At 39.2% G+C, this 19,360-nt stretch overlaps 1 protein-coding gene across 2 annotated transcripts; it reads right to left on the reverse strand.

Moving 5' to 3' along the window:
* Positions 1–1,074: 1,074 nt before the first annotated feature.
* On the reverse strand, positions 1,075–18,131 carry isg20l2 (interferon stimulated exonuclease gene 20-like 2). 2 transcript variants are annotated; one of them, XM_062064138.1, is made up of 5 exons: positions 18,017–18,090; positions 11,559–11,641; positions 6,451–7,122; positions 1,641–1,841; positions 1,075–1,564 (listed from the first exon to the last, which is right to left on the reverse strand). In XM_062064138.1, exons 3-5 carry the CDS (start codon positions 7,027–7,029, stop codon positions 1,457–1,459), a joined length of 888 nt encoding a protein of 295 aa, XP_061920122.1. In that variant the 5' UTR covers positions 7,030–7,122; positions 11,559–11,641; positions 18,017–18,090; the 3' UTR covers positions 1,075–1,456. The 2 variants fall into 2 exon arrangements, with proteins under 2 accessions (XP_061920122.1, XP_061920123.1); XM_062064139.1 differs by lacking the exon at positions 11,559–11,641 and having other exon boundaries at positions 18,017–18,131.
* Positions 18,132–19,360: the final 1,229 nt, after the last annotated feature.

A 19,360-nucleotide genomic window follows, 5' to 3' on the forward strand; every position in this document is an offset into this window, starting at 1 on the left:
ATACTATTAAACCGTGGACATGTAAATACACGGTTAATGCTTTCCAGGCTGGCGAAGGTTAACAATGCTGTGCTAACGACGCCATTGAAGCTAACTTAGCAACTTAGCAACCGGACCGCACAGAGCTATGCTAAAAACATTAGCTCTCCACCTACGCCAGCCAGCCCTCATCTGCTCATCAACACCCGTGCTCACCTGCGTTCCAGCGATCGGCGGAAGAACGAAGGACTTCACCCGATGCGTTTGGCGGCCCGGAGACGTAGGAAGTCAAGGTGAGGTCGCCGGCTAGCGCGTCTGCTCTCCAACAAAGTCCTCCTGGTTGTGTTGCTGTAGTCCGCTGCTAATACACCGATCCCACCTACAACTGTCTTCTTTGCAGCCTTCATTGTTCATTAAACAAATTGCAAAAGATGTCCAGAATACTGTGGAATTATGAAATGAAAACAGAGCTTTTTGTATAGGATTCTACGGGGTACCATAACTTCCGTTAAACTGACTACGTCACGCGCATACGTCATCATACCGCGACGTTTCAGCCGGATAATTCCCGGGAAATTTTAAATGTCACTTTATAAGTTAACCCGGCCGTATTGGCATGTGTTGCAATGTTAAGATTTCATCATTGATATATAAACTATCAGACTGCGTGGTCGGTAGTAGTGGGTTTCAGTAGGCCTTTAAGAGATATTTTAGCTTTTATATTTTATAAGATATATTTTTTGTAAGAACCACAATTAATAAATATATTTCAGTGAATAACTTATTGTTCAAATCTGTATATAAATATGTACATAAAGTGTTGTAATTATATTGTAAAATGGATGGATGGATGGATGGAAGGACGTTTAAAACAAAACTATTATTAATTAGTAAGTATACATTTTTTGAGCCTTTTTAGAGAAAATCATATCATTGTAGTAAATTATGCAAATTACTCAATGATGTAATGATGACCACGCCCATAGCCACGCCCCCACCGCCACAGGTATCTTGGCAGTTTATGGGAAACACTGAATACAATGATGCAACATGAATAAAATAAGATATACACATTTTATGCACTGAGACCGCAGTAAATGAATCCCGAGGTGACGAGGGAACACTGCATTCAGTTTTTAATAACATATTAACATTTTTTTTTCTTCCAATTACATTATTTTTGGATTGTTAATTATCGCGGCCTCAACAGTTTCTAACAACTGTTTTTCCCCACACAAGTGAGAACATTAAAAACGCATAAAAGACGGGTGCAAATAAACAAGCAGAAGCATCGAGAGCTGCTCATGTATACTTTTGTCCTAAATCAAGTCCTTTTTCTTCCCCGCGGTTGTCCGAGGTAACGCTGGCGCCAGATGTTGCTTGAGGTTTACCTGCGCTCAGGTAAGGAAGCATTTGGCCGCCACGGACTGCGGTAACGTTATGACACCTGCACGAGTTCATCGGCTGCCTCTGCTGCTCACGGCTTGCGTGGGGCCAGCCTCTGCTCCCACTCGTCCTCCACTGCTTTGTAGAGCTCCATGGTGGCTTGAGCGTCCTCCACCGAGGAGTGGCCCATCCTCCCCACCTGAGGACATGTCAACGTCACGTCGGTCATTGCGCTCGTACTTCTGGCGCGTTCAAACAAGCAAACCGTCTCCTACCTGGATGTCGCGGTCAAAAAGGGCCTTGGTGAGCCTCTTCAGGGAGACGATGTCCTTCTCCTTGAAGCCCGCCTTCAGGTTGAGCGCCGGACTGCAGGACGTGTCCCTGGTCAGGGCAGTCGGGTGCGAGTATTGAAGGCATTTGAAGTCGTTGTGGATGGCGTGGCCGATCACCACCTTGCCCTCGAGAAGCTTCAGTATCTAACAAACGCCAAAGGAGAGATGCGAAATTGAGGGAATTTCTTCCATTCATTTCTATTATCAAATTACAACAGAATTCTAGCTGACACATTTGAAATTATTGCGTTTGTGAAAATGCTTTCCCCCCATTTTGTGCATATTTGTATTCTGGTTCTTCTGTTTCATGCGATATTGTAGTGAATAGACACACAAGACATTGAAACACTGTTGAGAACTTGTTGAATTAGGTCCGGCCGTTGAGCAATTCAAATTTAACCTTGGAACAACATGCTTTTAGACGACAAATAATCAATGTCAGATTCTGTCCTTCATTTGACCATTGAAATGTATGTTATTTACTAGGGATGTCCCGATCCAGGTTTTTGCACTTCCGATCCGATACCGATGTTGTTTTTGCACTTTCGATCCGATACAGATACTGGCCTATCCGAGCATATATTAAAGTTTAAAGTTATTTAGCCTACTTAGTTGTCAGATTCATGTTGAAAAGGGTTTTAGTACTCTTGATAACAACTAGCCAGCTGAATTAGGTGAGTTTGAATAATACACAATGGTTGGTAACAAGAAACTGACCTGTTTATTCAAGGATAAACACAAAATAGACAAAATTATACATGACAAACACAAATGGCAGTGTTTCCCACACATTCATTTATTTGTGGCGGCCCGCCACAAAAGAATTACGTCCGCCACAAATAAAAAAATAAAAATAAAAATATATATATATATATGTATATATATTTTTTTGTCCTGTCCAGCTTCTCAGGCAAATCATATAGTTGATGTAGATGCCCATATAGGCTGTTCAGATTTACTTTACAAAAGAGAAGTGTAGGATACTTCTCTTGTTGCCTTATTTGTATTTGACCACTACTGTTTTCTGTTTATTTGTTACTGACTGTGTAACTCTGTTTCACTTTATGTTGCTGGTAAATAATATGGTTGTAGTAGTAGGCTAAAGTTAAATGATTTAGTATGCACTAATTAAAGGGGCAGAGCTTTAAGAGACATTTTAGCTTTTATATTTGATAAGATATATTTTTTGTAAGAACCACAATTAATAAATATATTTCAGTGAATAACTTATTGTTCAAATCTGTATATAGATATGTACATAAAGTGTTGTAATTATATTGTAAAATGGATGGATGGATGGACGTTTAAAACAAAACTGTTATTATTAATTAGTAAGTATACATTTTTGAGCCTTTTTAGAGAAAATCATATCATTGTAGTAAATTATGCAAATTACTCGATGATGTCATGGTGACCACGCCCATAGCCACGCCCCCACCACCACAGGTATCTTGGCAGTTTATGGGAAACACTGAATGGAATCATTGAACTAGAGCTGGGTGATATGGCCTTTTTTTAATATCGCAATATTTTAAGGCCATATCGCGATACACGATATATATGTGGATATTTTGCCTTAGCCTTGAATGAACACAAGATGCATATAATCACAGCAGTATGATGATTCTATGTGTCTACATTAAAACATTCTTCTTCATACTGCATTAATATATGCTACTTTTAAACTTTCATGCAGAGAAGGAAATCACAACTAAAAAAATCACTATTTTTGTCATACGGTGTTGATCTGGAAATGTTTGCCTCTGCATTTTGATGGTGTGGGCGTGCGGCACCGAATGGAGTAAGCACTTTTCATTCTCTAGCAGGGGACTTTTCAAATGATGCTACATATTAGCAGTAATGCTACTTTTTATAGCAACGCTTTTGCTCCACACTTGACAAATTGCGGTTGTCTGCTCGACATATTCCCACTTGAAGCCAAACCACCGCCAGACGATGGACCCCCTGCTGTTTTTGGGGGAATTAATTCTTCCTTCATTCGTATTACCACTCGCACCGCTTCGCTAGCATCACAGCTAACGTTAGCCATGCTGCTACCTCTTTGCTGCGCGAGGGCGTATACGTATGTGACGTATGACGTGACAGTATGTGACGTGTGTAGAAGCTGCGCTTGCTGTCTGTGAGAAGGAGACACAGGAAAGAGCGAGGAGAGCTGTAGTGTAATGCCAGCAGCTAAAAGCAACTGCGTGAGAACGTATACTCGAATATCACCATATAGTCATTTTCTATATCGCACAGAGACAGCTGACATTTTTACCCGTAACTTTTAATTCACATGGCCGTCTTAACGATTAGGACACAGACCTGTGGCTGTGTTGAAGGTGTGCTGGAAAATGCGGAAAGGAAATTAGGGAGCAGCAGAAAAGTGGAATGTATTATTTAAATCAGTGCGTTGGAAAACACGGACCGAAATTTTTTTTTAAACTGGATCTGGATCGGCATTTTCTCATGCCTTGCCGATACGCATTTTTTGGCAAATATCGGCGGCCGATCCGATCCAAATATCGGATCGGGACAACCCTATTATTTACTGCCAAAATTGTTAGTTGATTGCAAAACAAAAAGTATGTTTGATGTATCATAAGATTTTATGTTAAAATAAAACCAAGAATGCCATTTTTTGTGGTGCCATTTATTTTGAAAAGTATCGAAATACATTTTGGCACCACTACATACCAGAATTTTGGTAATGGTACAACACTACTCTTTTCTAACAGGACTACTGTGCTGATTTTCTGCTGGCAGCTAACAAGATAAAAATAATTAACAGGGTGGGAGATTTTCAGCTAATTTTGCACTGAACAGGAAGTCACCTATTTTGATTCTGTGTAACTAAACAATAGTTATTTGGGGTGTCTTCGTCCAATATTGATATCAGATATCGACACGATATCAACAAAAGTATGGGATTACATCAGCTTGCATCTAAATTTCTGATTTTTTGAGGCGCACTTAAAATCCTTATTTTCCCCTCAAAACTCGACAGTGCGCCTTATAACATGGTGCGCCTAATGTACGGAATAATTCTGGTTTTGCTTACCGACCTCAAAGCAATTTTATTTGGTACATGGTGTAATGATAAGTGTGACCAGTAGATGGCAGTCAAACATAAGATGCGTGTAGGCTGCACTATGATGGCAATATGACTCAAGTAAACAACACCAACATTTTATATGTTGCATTGAAAATATAGAACATTACACACGGCGCTCAAAAATCTATCAAAATGTTTTAGTACAACTTTGGTAAGCTATGAAGCCACACCGCTTGATGTGCTTCAACATAGGAGTATTGTTATGGTGTGTGTATAAGGTAAGACATATTATCTGGGGTTTTGTTTCGCAATATTATGCAAATGCAACTTTTCTTACCTTCTCGTACCTGCTGATCTTTATTTGGGATCTGCATAAATCCTGAAAAATTGCGCGCGTCCGCTTTTGTAGTATGTGTCTTTGCCGTTGTCAGGTTTGTCGCTAACAGTTTAGTTATGGTTTGGTTTTTCCTCTGTCTTTATTTCCTGTCAGCGCTCTTATTTTGGTTATTTCATGCTTTTCTCCCTGAGTGCTGTTTTCCCTCAGCTGTGGCTGATTGGCACCTGGCCACACCTGGTGTCAATCGGCCAGCTGCTTTTTAAACCTGTCTTGCCATCCAGTCTGGGCTGGAGTATTGTCGTTAGAGCTAATACTTGTCGATGTCGTTGCCATTACTACTTGTCGTCGTTGAAGCTGTACTTGTATCCGGTAGCTGTTTGCAGTGTGCTGTCTTTTTGTTCCTAGTTCCTGTTTCCTGGTGTCCTGTTTCCTGTCGCCTAGTTCCTGGTTTGTGTTTTACCTTCTTATTTTGAACATTAAATCATGTTTTCCTGCATCAAGCCTGCCTTCTCTGCATCTTGGGGTTCGTCACCAACAACTTGTGACAGCCGTAGTCGATAAGCTTCTTCTTTTTCTCTATCTTCTTGTTTTGGGACATTCATCCTCCACTGTTGCCATTTCTAATATAAAGTATTGTAAAGTTCTTACTTATATCTGTCAGTAAACTCGCCATGAAAGCGCTAAAACATACCGGTGTAGTGACTTTACATTATTCGCCCAAGGAACTTTAGTTATCAGAGAGTTCCGGACGGACGTTTTTTCACGGGACACATTTCCGGTGTTGTTGTTGTTTCCGGATGAGGAGATGCTGCTCCGTTATTGATTGAAGTAAAGTCTGAATGTCATTAAAACAGTTAGCGCCATCTTTTGAAACTTCTTCCACTCCCGTCCTTGCACGCTACACCGCTACAACAAAGATGACGGGGAGAAGACGCCGTCGAAGGTGAGCCACGTAAATAAGACCGCCCACAAAACGGCGCATCTGGAACAGACTGTCAGAAAGCGGCTTGAAGATGATCTGTAGAACATCATCTATGCAACATTTTGACCAAAGAACCACCATTACATGTTATGTAGACCACAAGGAAGTCTATATATATATATATATCTAGTATATTTAGAAAAAAATTAAAATGACTCCTTTAATGCGCCCTATAATCTGGTGCGCCTTATATGTGAAAAAAGATCAAAATATAGACCATTCATCGGCAGTACGCCGTATAGTCCGGAAAATACTGTAGTTAACCTACCGTATTTCTTAATTTTATGAAAAACTTTAGGAAAGACTGCTCATATCGTACATGACTGAAGAACATTTTTGGTGTATTGATTTAATGACGTTATTGAAGTGTTCCTCTCACCTCTTTTCGGGCTTGGTGGAAGGGCGTAGCGTTGATGAGGTCACGGGCTCGGATGCCGCTCCAGCGCGTGCGGTAGTTGGTGACGGCCATGGCGGGCTTGATGAACTTGTCGTACATCACGTCGCCGTCGTAGGACACCACGCTGCAGCGTGCCAGCAGGCTGAGGTGTCCCTTGGCGCCGGCGCCGACCATCTCGCAGTCGATGGCGACGCACTTGCTGGGCACGCCCGAACAAGGCCGACGGCTCGAGGACGGGTGACACGACGGACGCCCGGCGGATGTGAACTTTTGCTTTGGGAATGCATTATTTTTGTTAGCACCTTTTCTGAAGTGATTATTCTCCATGTGTCTCCTGATCAGCGCTTCTGCCTGTGCGCTTTGTGAAGGCTTGTTTAAGCGGGCTCCCTGAAAATACTCCTGGTTGGGCCTTAGCGTCTCTTGGGACCACCTATTTTGCCGTCTGGCGAACTTACTCCCATTTTTGACGTTCCGTTTCACACGGAACCCGCTTTTCTTTGTTTTTCTTGAAGGCACAGTAGAGTCTTCAGAAAAGGACATGTTCAAGAGAAGGTCGGACATCTTTACCACGAGTATTGAAGTGCGATGCTTGCCCAGGTGCAATCAAAGCTCCTCCGAGTGGTCAAACTTCAGCTGTATTGCTCCCATGGAGATCTGTAATGCAGCAATGAATGGAGTCTTAAAGTTAAAAACGGGTCAAATGTTTTCTTGAGAATTCACATTCAACAGGGTGTACTATTCCAAATGCCATATTCCAGAGAGTGTGAGGTTTACATTTTGACTTTCCTGTAAACTCATTACAAATCAAACGCTCTGATTTCCACCATCGGACCCGACTTTACACGTTTCTCCACACAATGCACCCTTTGAGACTTAGACTTAGACAAACTTTAATGATCCACAAGGAAAATTGTTCCACACAGTAGCTCAGTTACAAATGATGGAAAAGATGGAAAGGACAATGCAGGTATAAAATAGACTAAAAGCAATATAAAATATAACATATATACGTAATATTTACATAATATATGTACAGTATAGGATATAGGGCTGGGCAGGTTTGTCTCTGTGCGATATAGAAAATGACTATATTGTGATATTCGAGTACCGTATTTTTCGGACTATAAGTCGCCGGTTTTTTTCATAGTTTGGCCGGTGGTGCGACTCATACTCAGGAGCGACTTATGTGTAGGGCTGCAACTAACAACTAATTTGATAATCGATTAATCTGTCGATTATTACTTCGATTTATCGATTAATAATCAGATAAAAGAGACAAACTACATTTCTATCCTTTCCAGTATTTTATTGAAAAAACACAGCATACTGGCACCATACTTATTTTGATTATTGTTTCTCAGCTGTTTGTAAATGTTGCAGTTTATAAATAAAGGTTTATAAAAAATATTTTTTTAAAATAAATTACATTTTTTATAAATAAGTAGCCTCTGGGCATGCGCATAGCATAGATCCAACGTATCGATGACTAAATTAATCGCCAACTATTTTTATAATTGATTTTAATCGATTTAATCGATTAGTTGTTGCAGCCCTACTTATGTGTGAAATTATAAACACATTATCGTAAAATATCAAATAATATTATTTAGCTCATTCACGTAAAAGACTAGACGTATAAGATTTCATGGGATTTAGCGATTAGGAGTGACAGATTGTTTGGTAAACGTATAGCATGTTCTATATGTTATAGTTATTTGAATGACTCTTACCATAATATGTTACGTTAACATACCAGGCACGTTCTCAGTTGGTTATTTATGCCTCATATAACGTACAATTATTCAGCCTGTTGTTCACTATTCTTTATTTATTTATTTTAAATTGCCTTTCAAATGTCTATTTTTGGTGTTGGGTTTTATCAAATACATTTCCCCAAAAAACGCGACTTATACTCCATGTTCTTTTCCTTCTTTATTATGCATTTTCGGCAGGTGCGACTTATACTCCGGAGCGACTTATACTCTGAAAAATACGGTATATCGTGATATTCGAGTATACGTCCTCACGCAGTTGCTTTTAGCTGCGGGCATTACACTGCAGGCTTTTCTCACTCTTTCTTGTATCTCCTTCTCACACAGACATAAAACAAGCACACCTTCTTACATACGTCACATACTGTCGCAACGTCATACGCCCTCGCAGAACAGATAGGTAGCGACATGGTAAAGTTAGCTGTGATGCTAGCGGTGTGGTAACAAATGAAGGAAGAATTAATTCCTAAGAAAAACAGCACGGGGTCCATAGTCTGGCGGTGGTTTGGCTTCAAGCGGGAAGATGTCGAACAAGTATGCGGCAAAAGCGTTGCTACAAAAAGTAGCGCCTACTGCTAATTTGTAGCATCATTTGAAAAGTCACCCGCTAGAGAATGAAGAGTGCTTGAAACTCTGCATGTCAACATCTCCGTTCGGTGCCACACCCACAAAATGCAGAAGCAACCATTTCCACATCAACACCGTATGAAAAAATTTGTCAACAACAGAAGGAGATAACGTCCGCAGGAACCTACCACATAGCGAAGGACATACACTATTTGATTTCCTATTATGCAGCTCATTTTTATTTGACACTTATTGAAATATCTTGTGTGACATCATGCACAAAAGTGCACTTTATTTGTTTTAAACTATTGTATTGGCGTTCTGTACAAAAAGTGCACTTTAATTTAGTGTTGTTTTGATAAGTCATCTTAGTGACATCATGCACAAAAGTGCACTAACAGCTTGTTTTAAAATGTCTCTGACAATCTTGCACTTTCTGTTTTGAAATGACATGAATGTTTGTGCCACTGCTTAATAACTGTTTAATAAATACACTTTTGGTCATTTGACTTAGTTGTGGTTTCCCACTCTGCATGAAAGTTTAAAATGAGCATATATTAATGCAGTATGAACAAGAATGTTTTAATGTAGACACATATAATCATCATACTGCTGTGATTATATGCATCAAGTGTTCATTCAAGGCTAAGGCAAAATATCCAGATATATATGGTGTATCGTGACATGGCTTAAAAATATTGAGATTTTAATAAAAGGCCATATCGCCCAGCCCTACATCAGACCCTACTTTACACGTTTCTCCACACAATGCACCCTTTGAGAAATAAAGAGGAAGATTTTTTGCTGCCACGCCAGCCCCGAAAGAACATTTTAAAATCAAGACTACATTTCCTGCAATCGGGTGGACGATAAGGGCAAAAATAATAATCACGATTGTTTTCATTGATATTGTAATCATCCAAATATGATTAGCACGAAAGTAGAAAGTGAAGTTATAACACTGAAACGTCCTCAGGAAGAGGTGCTTTAAGACATGGCTAGCTAGCTAGCTGCGAACAATCACTAATCCTTGTCTCCATGGCGACAAATAAAGTAAGTTTCCTACAAGTATCATCCCTGGAGGACCAAGAATAGCTAAACATGCTTCACTACACACCGTAGGAGGATACTACAGCTCACCGCTAACAGCAAGCTAGCACCCTGAATGTAAACAAATGCCCTGGATGGATCTACACCTGACATCCACTGTAATACCAAGTACAATAGCGTATCTAGTCGATACTACTATAATTACATCAATATTTTTTATCGTCACAAAATATTTTTTCCTTTTTTTAAAATTCATATGTTTATAAACTCAGGAAATATGTCCCTGGAGACATGAAGACTTTGGAAAATGACCAATGTATGATCCTGTAACTACTTGGTATCGAATCGATACCTATATTTCTGGTATCATCCAAAACTAATGTAAAGTATCCGAACAACAGAATAATAAGTGATTATAACATTTAAAAATAAGTGTACATAAAACATGTTAAAAGAGAAAGTAACCAGATATTAACAGTTAATGAGCAAGTAGATTAATAATCCATGTTTACAGCCTGTCCTTAATAATGTAGACAAAATAATAGAATGATAAATGACACAATATGTTACTGCATATGTCAGCAGACTAAATTAGGAGCCTTTGTTTGCTTACTTACTACTAAAAGACAAGTTGTCTTGTATGTTCACTATTTTTATTTAACAACAAAAATTTTCTCTTATTGCAATAGGAAACATATGTTTAATGTACGGTACCCTAAGATTTGTTTATAAATGGTTGATTTATATAGGCTAGTAATGTAAAGTTTTGTACCTGACAAGTTTCGGCTATCTTGCTTCTGCAGCCCTCCTCAGAGGTGTCACTCTTTGGCCCCGTTTACACTGCTGGATTTTATTTTGCCCTCAAGTGACACAGATCTGATTTTTTGGGGCGCCAGTCTGAACGCTCCAAAGTGCTTCAAATCTGACTCAGGCCACATCAGGAGGTAGTCCTGAATCCGATGGGAATCTGATCTTTTCAAATGTACAATGCGACATGAATGTGATTTTTTTTTCGACAGCTTTGGGCGAGCTACGTCACTCGTGTAACATTTTGGTACCGGTACTAAAATATTGGTATTGGGACAACACTAGTAATGGGTTTTAGGGTTGCAAAATTCCGGGAATATTCAAAGTTGGAAAGTTTCCATGGGAATTAACGGGAATAATCAGGAATTTAATGGGAATAAAAATTGAATGCAACATGCTAAATCTTCCAGCATGACTACTAGCTAAAACAACCTGATTTAATGCAAATTCAGTAGCATTTCAACCCTGCACTGTGCATTCCTCCATCACATGTACAGTGCATTCTTCCATCACATGCACAGATCATTCCCAGCATGCTACACACTACAGGCCACACTAGTATTTGACCCCAGGGACTTAATCCAGTCAGGTAAGTGTTGATTATATTACTGGGGTAAATATGTTTGATCTATGGTATTTAAGTTTAATAGAGGTGTAATTGCTTGTTGTTACTGTATGACTGTGGACTACTCCAGCAGACTTCCACTCAAGCTAGCTAGCTGTTTCTGTACTTGTTAAATGATTTTGGGGCCAATATCTCTAGCTAGCTAGGTTTATGTACCACCACACAGTCTCATAATGAACCGAAAATATTTCTACGTTAGCCGTGATGCTAATTTTCTCTATGTTAAATCCCATTCATTTATGCTAACAACGTTAGCGATCCGAATTTACCTTTTTTGTGATCTGTAAAGTTCAACTGGCAAATGCTAAATCAAAACGTGTAGTTTCCTCTGCCTTCTGTTCTGCGAGCCATTCTGTTGGCATACAAGAATGTAGGTTATAGTTTCATTTAGCATGCTGATTGTGTTCATTTATTCATCTAGCCCATTTCTATTCATTTGTCCATCAGTAAAATATTTTTAAAGACTACTCCAGTTGTTTAGCTGACTATTTATATCTGTGTGTGGCATTGCATTAGGGTTTTACAAGAATACATTAATACAAACAGAATAATGCCACGTACACCACCTGATGTGTGGAGACATTTCACCCCAACCAATGTAGGCGGAAAGGCTGTGTACATTTGCAAATACTGTGCAAACAGCTACGTCAAAAATACCATAAAGATGCAGCACCATATAGACAAGTGCCCAATAATATATAATTATTGTAATTCCCCATGTATTCCCAAGGACAGTGCCCAACTTTGAATAATCAAAAAATGGTCATTATTTTACTTTACTGTTACTTTCCACCCCTTTGCAATCCTAATGGGTTTACATAATTCACCCACGGAACTTTTATTGTTAGAGTTACGGTCAGATGGTTTTTCGCGGGACACAAATAGAGAAAACAAAGTTAGCTCCATCTTTTGACACTTCTCCTTCGACTCTCATCCTTACACGCTACAATATTTCATTCATTTATGTTTTGACGTGGAAATTAATGTTTAAAAACGCGGATTCTCGCGTTTCCGCAGACAATTCACATGCCTGCATTTGGCAATACTATCCTACTATGTTCAATTAAAAAAAAAAGTGTAATGCAGCACATCATATTGACTGTTTAAGGCCTACTGAAAATACATTTTTTTATTTAAACGGGGATAGCAGATTCATTCTATGTGTCATACTTGATCATTTCGCGATATTGCCATATTTTTGCTGAAAGGATTTAGTAGAGAACATCGATAAAGTTCGCAACTTTTGGTCGCTGATAAAAAAAGCCTTGCCTGCACCGGAAGTAGCGTGACGTCACAGGTTGAAAGGCTCCTCACATTTCCCCATTGTTTACACCAGCAGCGAGAGCGATTTGGACCGAGAAAGCGACGATTACCCCATTATTATCCCCACCTTCTACCATCCTAGTCACGTCCGTTGTGTCCTTGGGCAAGACACTTCACCCTTGCTCCTGATGGCTGCTGGTTAGCGCCTTGCATGGCAGCTCCCGCCATCAGTGTGTGAATGTGTGTGTGAATGGGTGAATGTGGAAATACTGTCAAAGCGCTTTGAGTACCTTGAAGGTAGAAAAGCGCTATACAAGTATAACCCATTTATCATTTATTTATTTATTAATTTGAGCCAGGATGAAAGATTCGTGGATGAGGAACGTGAGAGTGAAGGACTAGAGTGCAGTGCAGGATGCATCTTTTTTCGCTCTGACTGTAACTTAGGTACAAGCTGGCTCATTGGATTCCACACTCTCTCCTTTTTCTATTGTGGATCACATATTTGTATTTTAAACCACCTCTGGTACTATATCCTCTTGAAAATGAGAGCCGAGAACGCGAAATGGACATTCAGTGACTTTTATCTCCACGACAATACATCGGCGAAGCACTTTAGCTACGGAGCTAACGTGATAGCTTTGGGCTTAACTGCAGATAGAAACAAAAGAAATAAACCCCTGACTGGAAGGATAGACAGAAAATCAACAATAGTATTAAACCATGGACATGTAACTACACGGTTAATGCTTTCCAGCCTGGCCAAGCTTAACAATGCTGTTGCTAACGACGCCATTGAAGCTAACTTAGCAACGGGACTAAGGCTGAAACGACGCGTCGACGTAGTCGACGTCATCGGTTACGTAAATACGTCGACGCCGTTTTTGTGCGTCGACGCGTCGCATATTTACGTCACACTACCGTCATGGCGAAGCGCAAAGCAGAAGATCAAAGCAGACGATGCGAGCGGTGCGAGCGAGGGGGGAAAAGCATGCCAAAAGTGGTCAAAAGTGTGGGAGTATTTCAATAAACGGCCTAATAATGTTGTTGTATGCACACTGTGTCGAGCGGAAATGGCCTATCATAGCAGCACAACGGCTATGAACGAACATTTGAAAAGAAAACCATCAACTAGTCAATCGTCCGCGCGAGCATACGTTGTCATCATTACACAAAAACATGAATGTGTCATTTGTATCTGCTAGGGGTGTAACGGTACGTGTTTTGTATTGAACCGTTTCGGTACGGGGCTTTCGGTTCGGTACGGGGGTGTACCGAACGAGTTTCTAAGCTAAAGCTAACTTTAGCTGCTAAAGTCTTAACAAGCTGCTTCTCTCCTCTGCCTCTGTCTCAGCACGCAGCATTGTCCCACCCACACAACCATCTGATTGGTACACACGCAGCATTGTCCCACCCACACAACCATCTGATTGGTACACACGAAGCATTATCAGCCAATCAGCAGTGTGTATTCAGAGCGCATGTAGTCAGCGCTTCAGCGTGGAGCAGATAGGTGTTTAGCAGGTGAGCATCAGGCAGCGGACTCTCCCCAAATGATAATAAACACCTCCCAGTCAACTACTAGTAACATCACTATAGCCCGTTGACCTTCTAGAAATATAAACTGCAGCTCAGCTCACTCGCAGTCCTGGCTTGAGGTGAAGGCTAATTACCTCTCAATTCCAGCCACATCGACCCCGTCTGAGCGCCTATTTTCAGCTGCTGGGAATATTGTAAACAAGAAAAGAAGCAGAGCATGTACACATGCTAACCTTTCTTCATTACAACTGTTAGTCACTCACTGGAATGAGTAGAATTGGTTATTGTGTACTGTGTTGGACTGGATGTTTATTTTGCACATTTTAAAAGCAATACTTAATGTTTACAGTGCTCCAGAATATTTAGATTGGCACTTTTTTGTATTGGATGTTTATCTTTATTTTTGCACATTTTAGCAAATAAGCAATACTTTCACTTTTGTTGAAATGTTTACACTGTTGTTACAGAATATTTTGTTTTGCACTTTTTTGTATTGGATGTTTATCTTTATTTTTGCACATTTTAAAGCAAAATAAGCAATACTTTTACTTTTGAAATGCTTATACTATTGCATAATATTAAGATTTGCACTGGATGTTGACTTTTTTATTTGCACATTAAAAAGCAAATAAGCTACTTTTAATTTTGTTAAATGTTAAAAGTTTTAAATGTTTACATTGTTACAGAATATTTAGTCATGTTGTTGTCAATGTTGACTGAGTGGCCATACTTCTTTTTTTTTGTAAATAAAAGCCATGCCTTTTGAAAAAAAGGTCCTACATTTATTTTTTCATCTTCATTTTGAATAAAAAATAATCGGTAAAAGGAAAAATAATCTATAGATTAACCAATTAATCGAAAAAATAATCTATAGATTAATCGATAGAAAAATAATCGTTAGCTGCAGCCTTAAACGGGACCTCACAGAGCTATGCTAAAAACATTAGCTATCCACCTACGCCAGCCAGCCCTCATCTGCTCATCAACACCCGTGCTCACCTGCGTTCCAGCGATCGACGGAGCAACGAACGACTTCACCCGATCATCAATGCGGTCGGCGGCTAGCGTCGGATAGCGCGTCTGTTATCCAAGTCAAAGTCCTCCTGGTTGTGTTGCTGCAGCCAGTCGCTAATACACCGATCCCACCAACAGCTTTCTTCTTTGCAGTCTTCATTGTTCATTAAACAAATTGCAAAAGATTCACCAACACAGATGTCCAGAATACTGTGGAATTTTGCGATGAAAACCGAGCTTTTTGTATTGGATACAATGTGTCCGAATACTTCCGTTTCAACGATTGACGTCACGCGCATACGTCATCATACATAGACGTTTTCAACCGGAGGTTTAGCTGGAAATTTAAAATTGCACTTTGTAAGTTAACCCGGCCGTATTGGCATGTGTTGCAATGTAAAGATTTCATCATTGATATATAAACTATCAGACTGCGTGGTCGGTAGTAGTGGGTTTCAGTAGGCCTTTAACCATCATGCTATTTGTTGAGGTACGTCACTCTAGACCAGGCCTGGTCAATTATTTTGACTCGGGGGCCAAATTTTGAGAAAAAAATGTGTCTGGGGGCCGGTATATCTCATTTTTAGGAACACCAATACAAAACCTCACAATAATGTCTGATTGAATGCTAAAAACATTACGATAGACCGCATAAAATTTTAAAATTTTTGACTGAACGAGACACCCAGAATGTACATGAAAATAAAGAATGTGGGATTTACAATATTAACTACGACCGATAAAACATTGAATATTGACAACATATGAACGTCACACCCCCTCTCGATCGACATATTTTACAATCAAGCGAAACTCAACAAAAATGTAACAAACAGTGAAATATGGACACGAAGGGTAAAAAATAAACCCACATACAATCTGATATATTTGATATATCACTAAACTTTAGAACTTTGCTGTAAAAATCTCCTTCCGCATCTGTCCCTGACACCCGCATTACAGGCTGGCCGCTCTGGAAACACTCTGTGGAAACGCTCCCCACCCACACTGCTTGGTGCCTCGTCTGAGCTGCTGTGACTTAGATTACCATAGTAACTAATTCTTACGGTCATTTAAAAACATCACTGCACATCATAATGGCAGCTACACTTTCAATCTCAAAGGCCTACTGAAAGCCTCTACTACCGACCACGCAGTCTGATAGTTTATATATCAATGATGAAATCTTAACATTGCAACACATGCCAATACGGCCGGGTTAACTTATAAAGTGCAATTTTAAATTACCCGGGAAATATCCGGCTGAAAACGTCTCGGTGTGATGACGTTTGCGCGTGACGTCACGGAGTTTGCGGAAGTATTGGGACACCATTGTGTCCCAATACAAACAGCTCTGTTTTCATCGCAAAATTCCACAGTATTCTGGACATCTGTGTTGGTGAATCTTTTGCAATTTGTTTAATGGACAATGAAGACAGCAAAGAAGAAAGCTGTAGGTGGGATCGGTGTATTAGCGGCTGGCTACAGCAACACAACCAGGAGGACTTTGAGTTGGATCGCAGACGCACTGCCGTGAGTACGCAGCTTTCTTCCAAACATTTGATCGCCTGCCCGTCCGTGCGTGCCGCTATGTGCATGTCACGTACGTAACTTTGGGAAAATATATGTGCTGTATGAACTTTGCAGAAGTGAACGGTACTTTGGGCTGTGGAATTGAGTGTGTTGTGCGGGTGTTTGAGTTGTATTGGCGGGTTATATGGACGCGAGGGGGGAGGTGTTTGTTATGCGGAATTAATTTGTGGCATATTAAATATAAGCCTGGTTGTGTTGTGGCTAATAGAGTATATATATGTCTTGTGTTTATTTACTGTTTTAGTCATTCCCAGCTGAATATCAGGTCCCACCCGACTCTCACAGCATCTTCCCTATCTGAATCGCTTCCACTGCCCTCTAATCCTTCACTTTCACTTTCCTCATCCACGAATCTTTCATCCTCGCTCAAATTAATGGGGTAATCGTCGCTTTCCCGGTCCGAATCGCTCACGCTGCTGGCGTCCATGATTGAAAACAATGTGCAGATGTGAGGAGCTCTTCAACCTGTGACGTCACACTACGTACAGGCAAGGCTTTTTTTATCAGCGACCAAAAGTTGCGAACTTTATCGTCGATGTTCTCTACTAAATCCTTTCAGCAAAAATATGGCAATATTGCGAAATGATCAAGTATGACACATAGAATGGATCTGCTATCCCCGTTTAAAAAAGAAAATCTCATTTCAGTAGGCCTCTAAAGATCTAAAAAAATTATTTGGGAATGTCTGGCGGGCCAGATTGAAAAGCCAAACGGGCCGCATGTGGCCCCCGGGCCTTAATATGCCCAGGTTTGCTCTAGACTAAATGTATGAATTGAATGTCTTTAAAAGTAAATCATAGTTATTGTAACATTTCCTCTTTTGACAGCAACTTGAACGGTTTGACGCAAAAACCAACGTGTCTTTTCCTAGGCTATCCAATCTAATGAATGCTGTGAAACAACTCTGGAACTAATCTGTTATGGTGAATTTAAACTAACTCGTGATGACGTCATCATGTTTTTGCTCGGCTCTATTCACCACTGCACTATTTTCAATAGCCTGGCACACATTAGTTAAAGAGGTACTTTTTTGTATTTTTAGTTAACCGTTAATATTAATTTTAAAACATTGAACACTACCAAGTCAAATTATTTGCGTGATAAACAATCTTGGCCCAAAAAAAAAAAGGATTCTGACGTCAACAAGCAGTATGTTCTAGCTAGCTTAGGCTAATGCTAACAAATTAGTATTTCCGAATAACACTGACGTATACGACAATACCTTAGTAACTAACACGGTATTAACACATTTTGAGATGGCATAGAATGTCAATATCGACACATGTACTTTAGTTTGTCGTGTGAAAACAAAACAAACCTGCAACACGATGCGGACCACCGATGAAGCCGCGCACAGTCTCCACCAACATCCGCTTCCGGATAGCGATGTGCCGTTCGCGAACGAACAGAGTCATTTGAACAGTTGTTTTAAGTGAACGATGAAAACAGATCGTATATATTATATTATATATATTTCAAACATCAGTATTCAAGGACAACTTTAAAACAAATGTGCATATCAGTGGTGGGGTTTAAACTATGGAATTCTCTTTACAATGAGATAAAAGACTGTAAAAATATATTCCAATTGAAAAAAATATATAAAAACAGAACAATAAGATCATATGGACAGCCATAAGTGTTGACATTTTGATTTATATTTATTATTTTACTTGGTTTTTTTTCTGGTTTTGTATTTGTTTTGTATCATCCCGTGAGGTGTATATTACTTTTTTTTGTTCGGTTTGTACTTCATGAAGTTTTGCACTTGTTGTGGTTTTTTGTGTGTTTTTTGTTTGTTTTCATTATATTTGGATGTATTTGTTTGGTTTGTATGCTATCCATTAAGTAAGACTACGTATGATGTTGAAGGGGACAGGAAAATATGTTCTTCATCCTGTTCCTTCTCAGGCATTGGTGTGTAAATGTGTGTTTGTTGCTGATCAGGTTTAATTGTCTATTGATCAAAGATGCACATCAATGAAGGAGATAAATAAAAAATGAAATGACATGAAATGAAATATGATGATGTATATTTTAACTGTGGGTCCCTGTTCATAAGCTGTGTTCTTTTAGGGATGACCATTTTGCAGAACGGACTCTGATATTAACAAAAGAAACAATAATAAAATACAAAACTATGTCTGTCTGTAAATAAATAAATAAATAAATAAATACATTCTTACTTATTATTTGTGTAATTTATTCTCTAGTGTTAAAATGATCTTGTGCTACAACGTTTTTCGGTGAGGCAAAACGTAATATGGTGACGTCACTGTCGAAGCATGGACTGTTTACAATAAAAAAACACAGTATTTTTATATTCATAAATGTGAGTTTCTCAATACCCGACCTGTCTTTTGTGCCTTTAAAAAAGAATTAGAACTCTACATTAAAACACTCTCTGCCTCTAACAACCAAAAATCTGTGAAAACGATGATGCTGTGTTCCAAATTTAAGTTATTTACTGAAATTGAGTGAGCCTAGGCCCTATGGCTTTGCACTTTGTTTATTTTATATATATAAATGATAAATAAATTATTTATTTATTTTATATATATATATATATATATATATATATATATATATATATATATATATATATATATATATATATATATATATATATATATATATATATATATATATTTGCATTCTATTT

Source organism: Entelurus aequoreus, linkage group LG11, assembly GCF_033978785.1.
Source record: "Entelurus aequoreus isolate RoL-2023_Sb linkage group LG11, RoL_Eaeq_v1.1, whole genome shotgun sequence".
Classification (NCBI taxonomy): domain Eukaryota; kingdom Metazoa; phylum Chordata; class Actinopteri; order Syngnathiformes; family Syngnathidae; genus Entelurus; species Entelurus aequoreus.

Bases quoted from the DNA above. Each gene is read 5' to 3' on its own strand.
- isg20l2 (XM_062064139.1), bottom strand. From the start codon at position 7,029: ATGTCCGACCTTCTCTTGAACATGTCCTTTTCTGAAGACTCTACTGTG. The intron at 1,842-6,450 runs GTGAGAGGAACA...GGCGTTTGTTAG, and splicing joins TCCACCAAGCCCGAAAAGAG to ATACTGAAGCTTCTCGAGGG. The intron at 1,565-1,640 runs GTAGGAGACGGT...ACATGTCCTCAG, and splicing joins TTTTTGACCGCGACATCCAG to GTGGGGAGGATGGGCCACTC.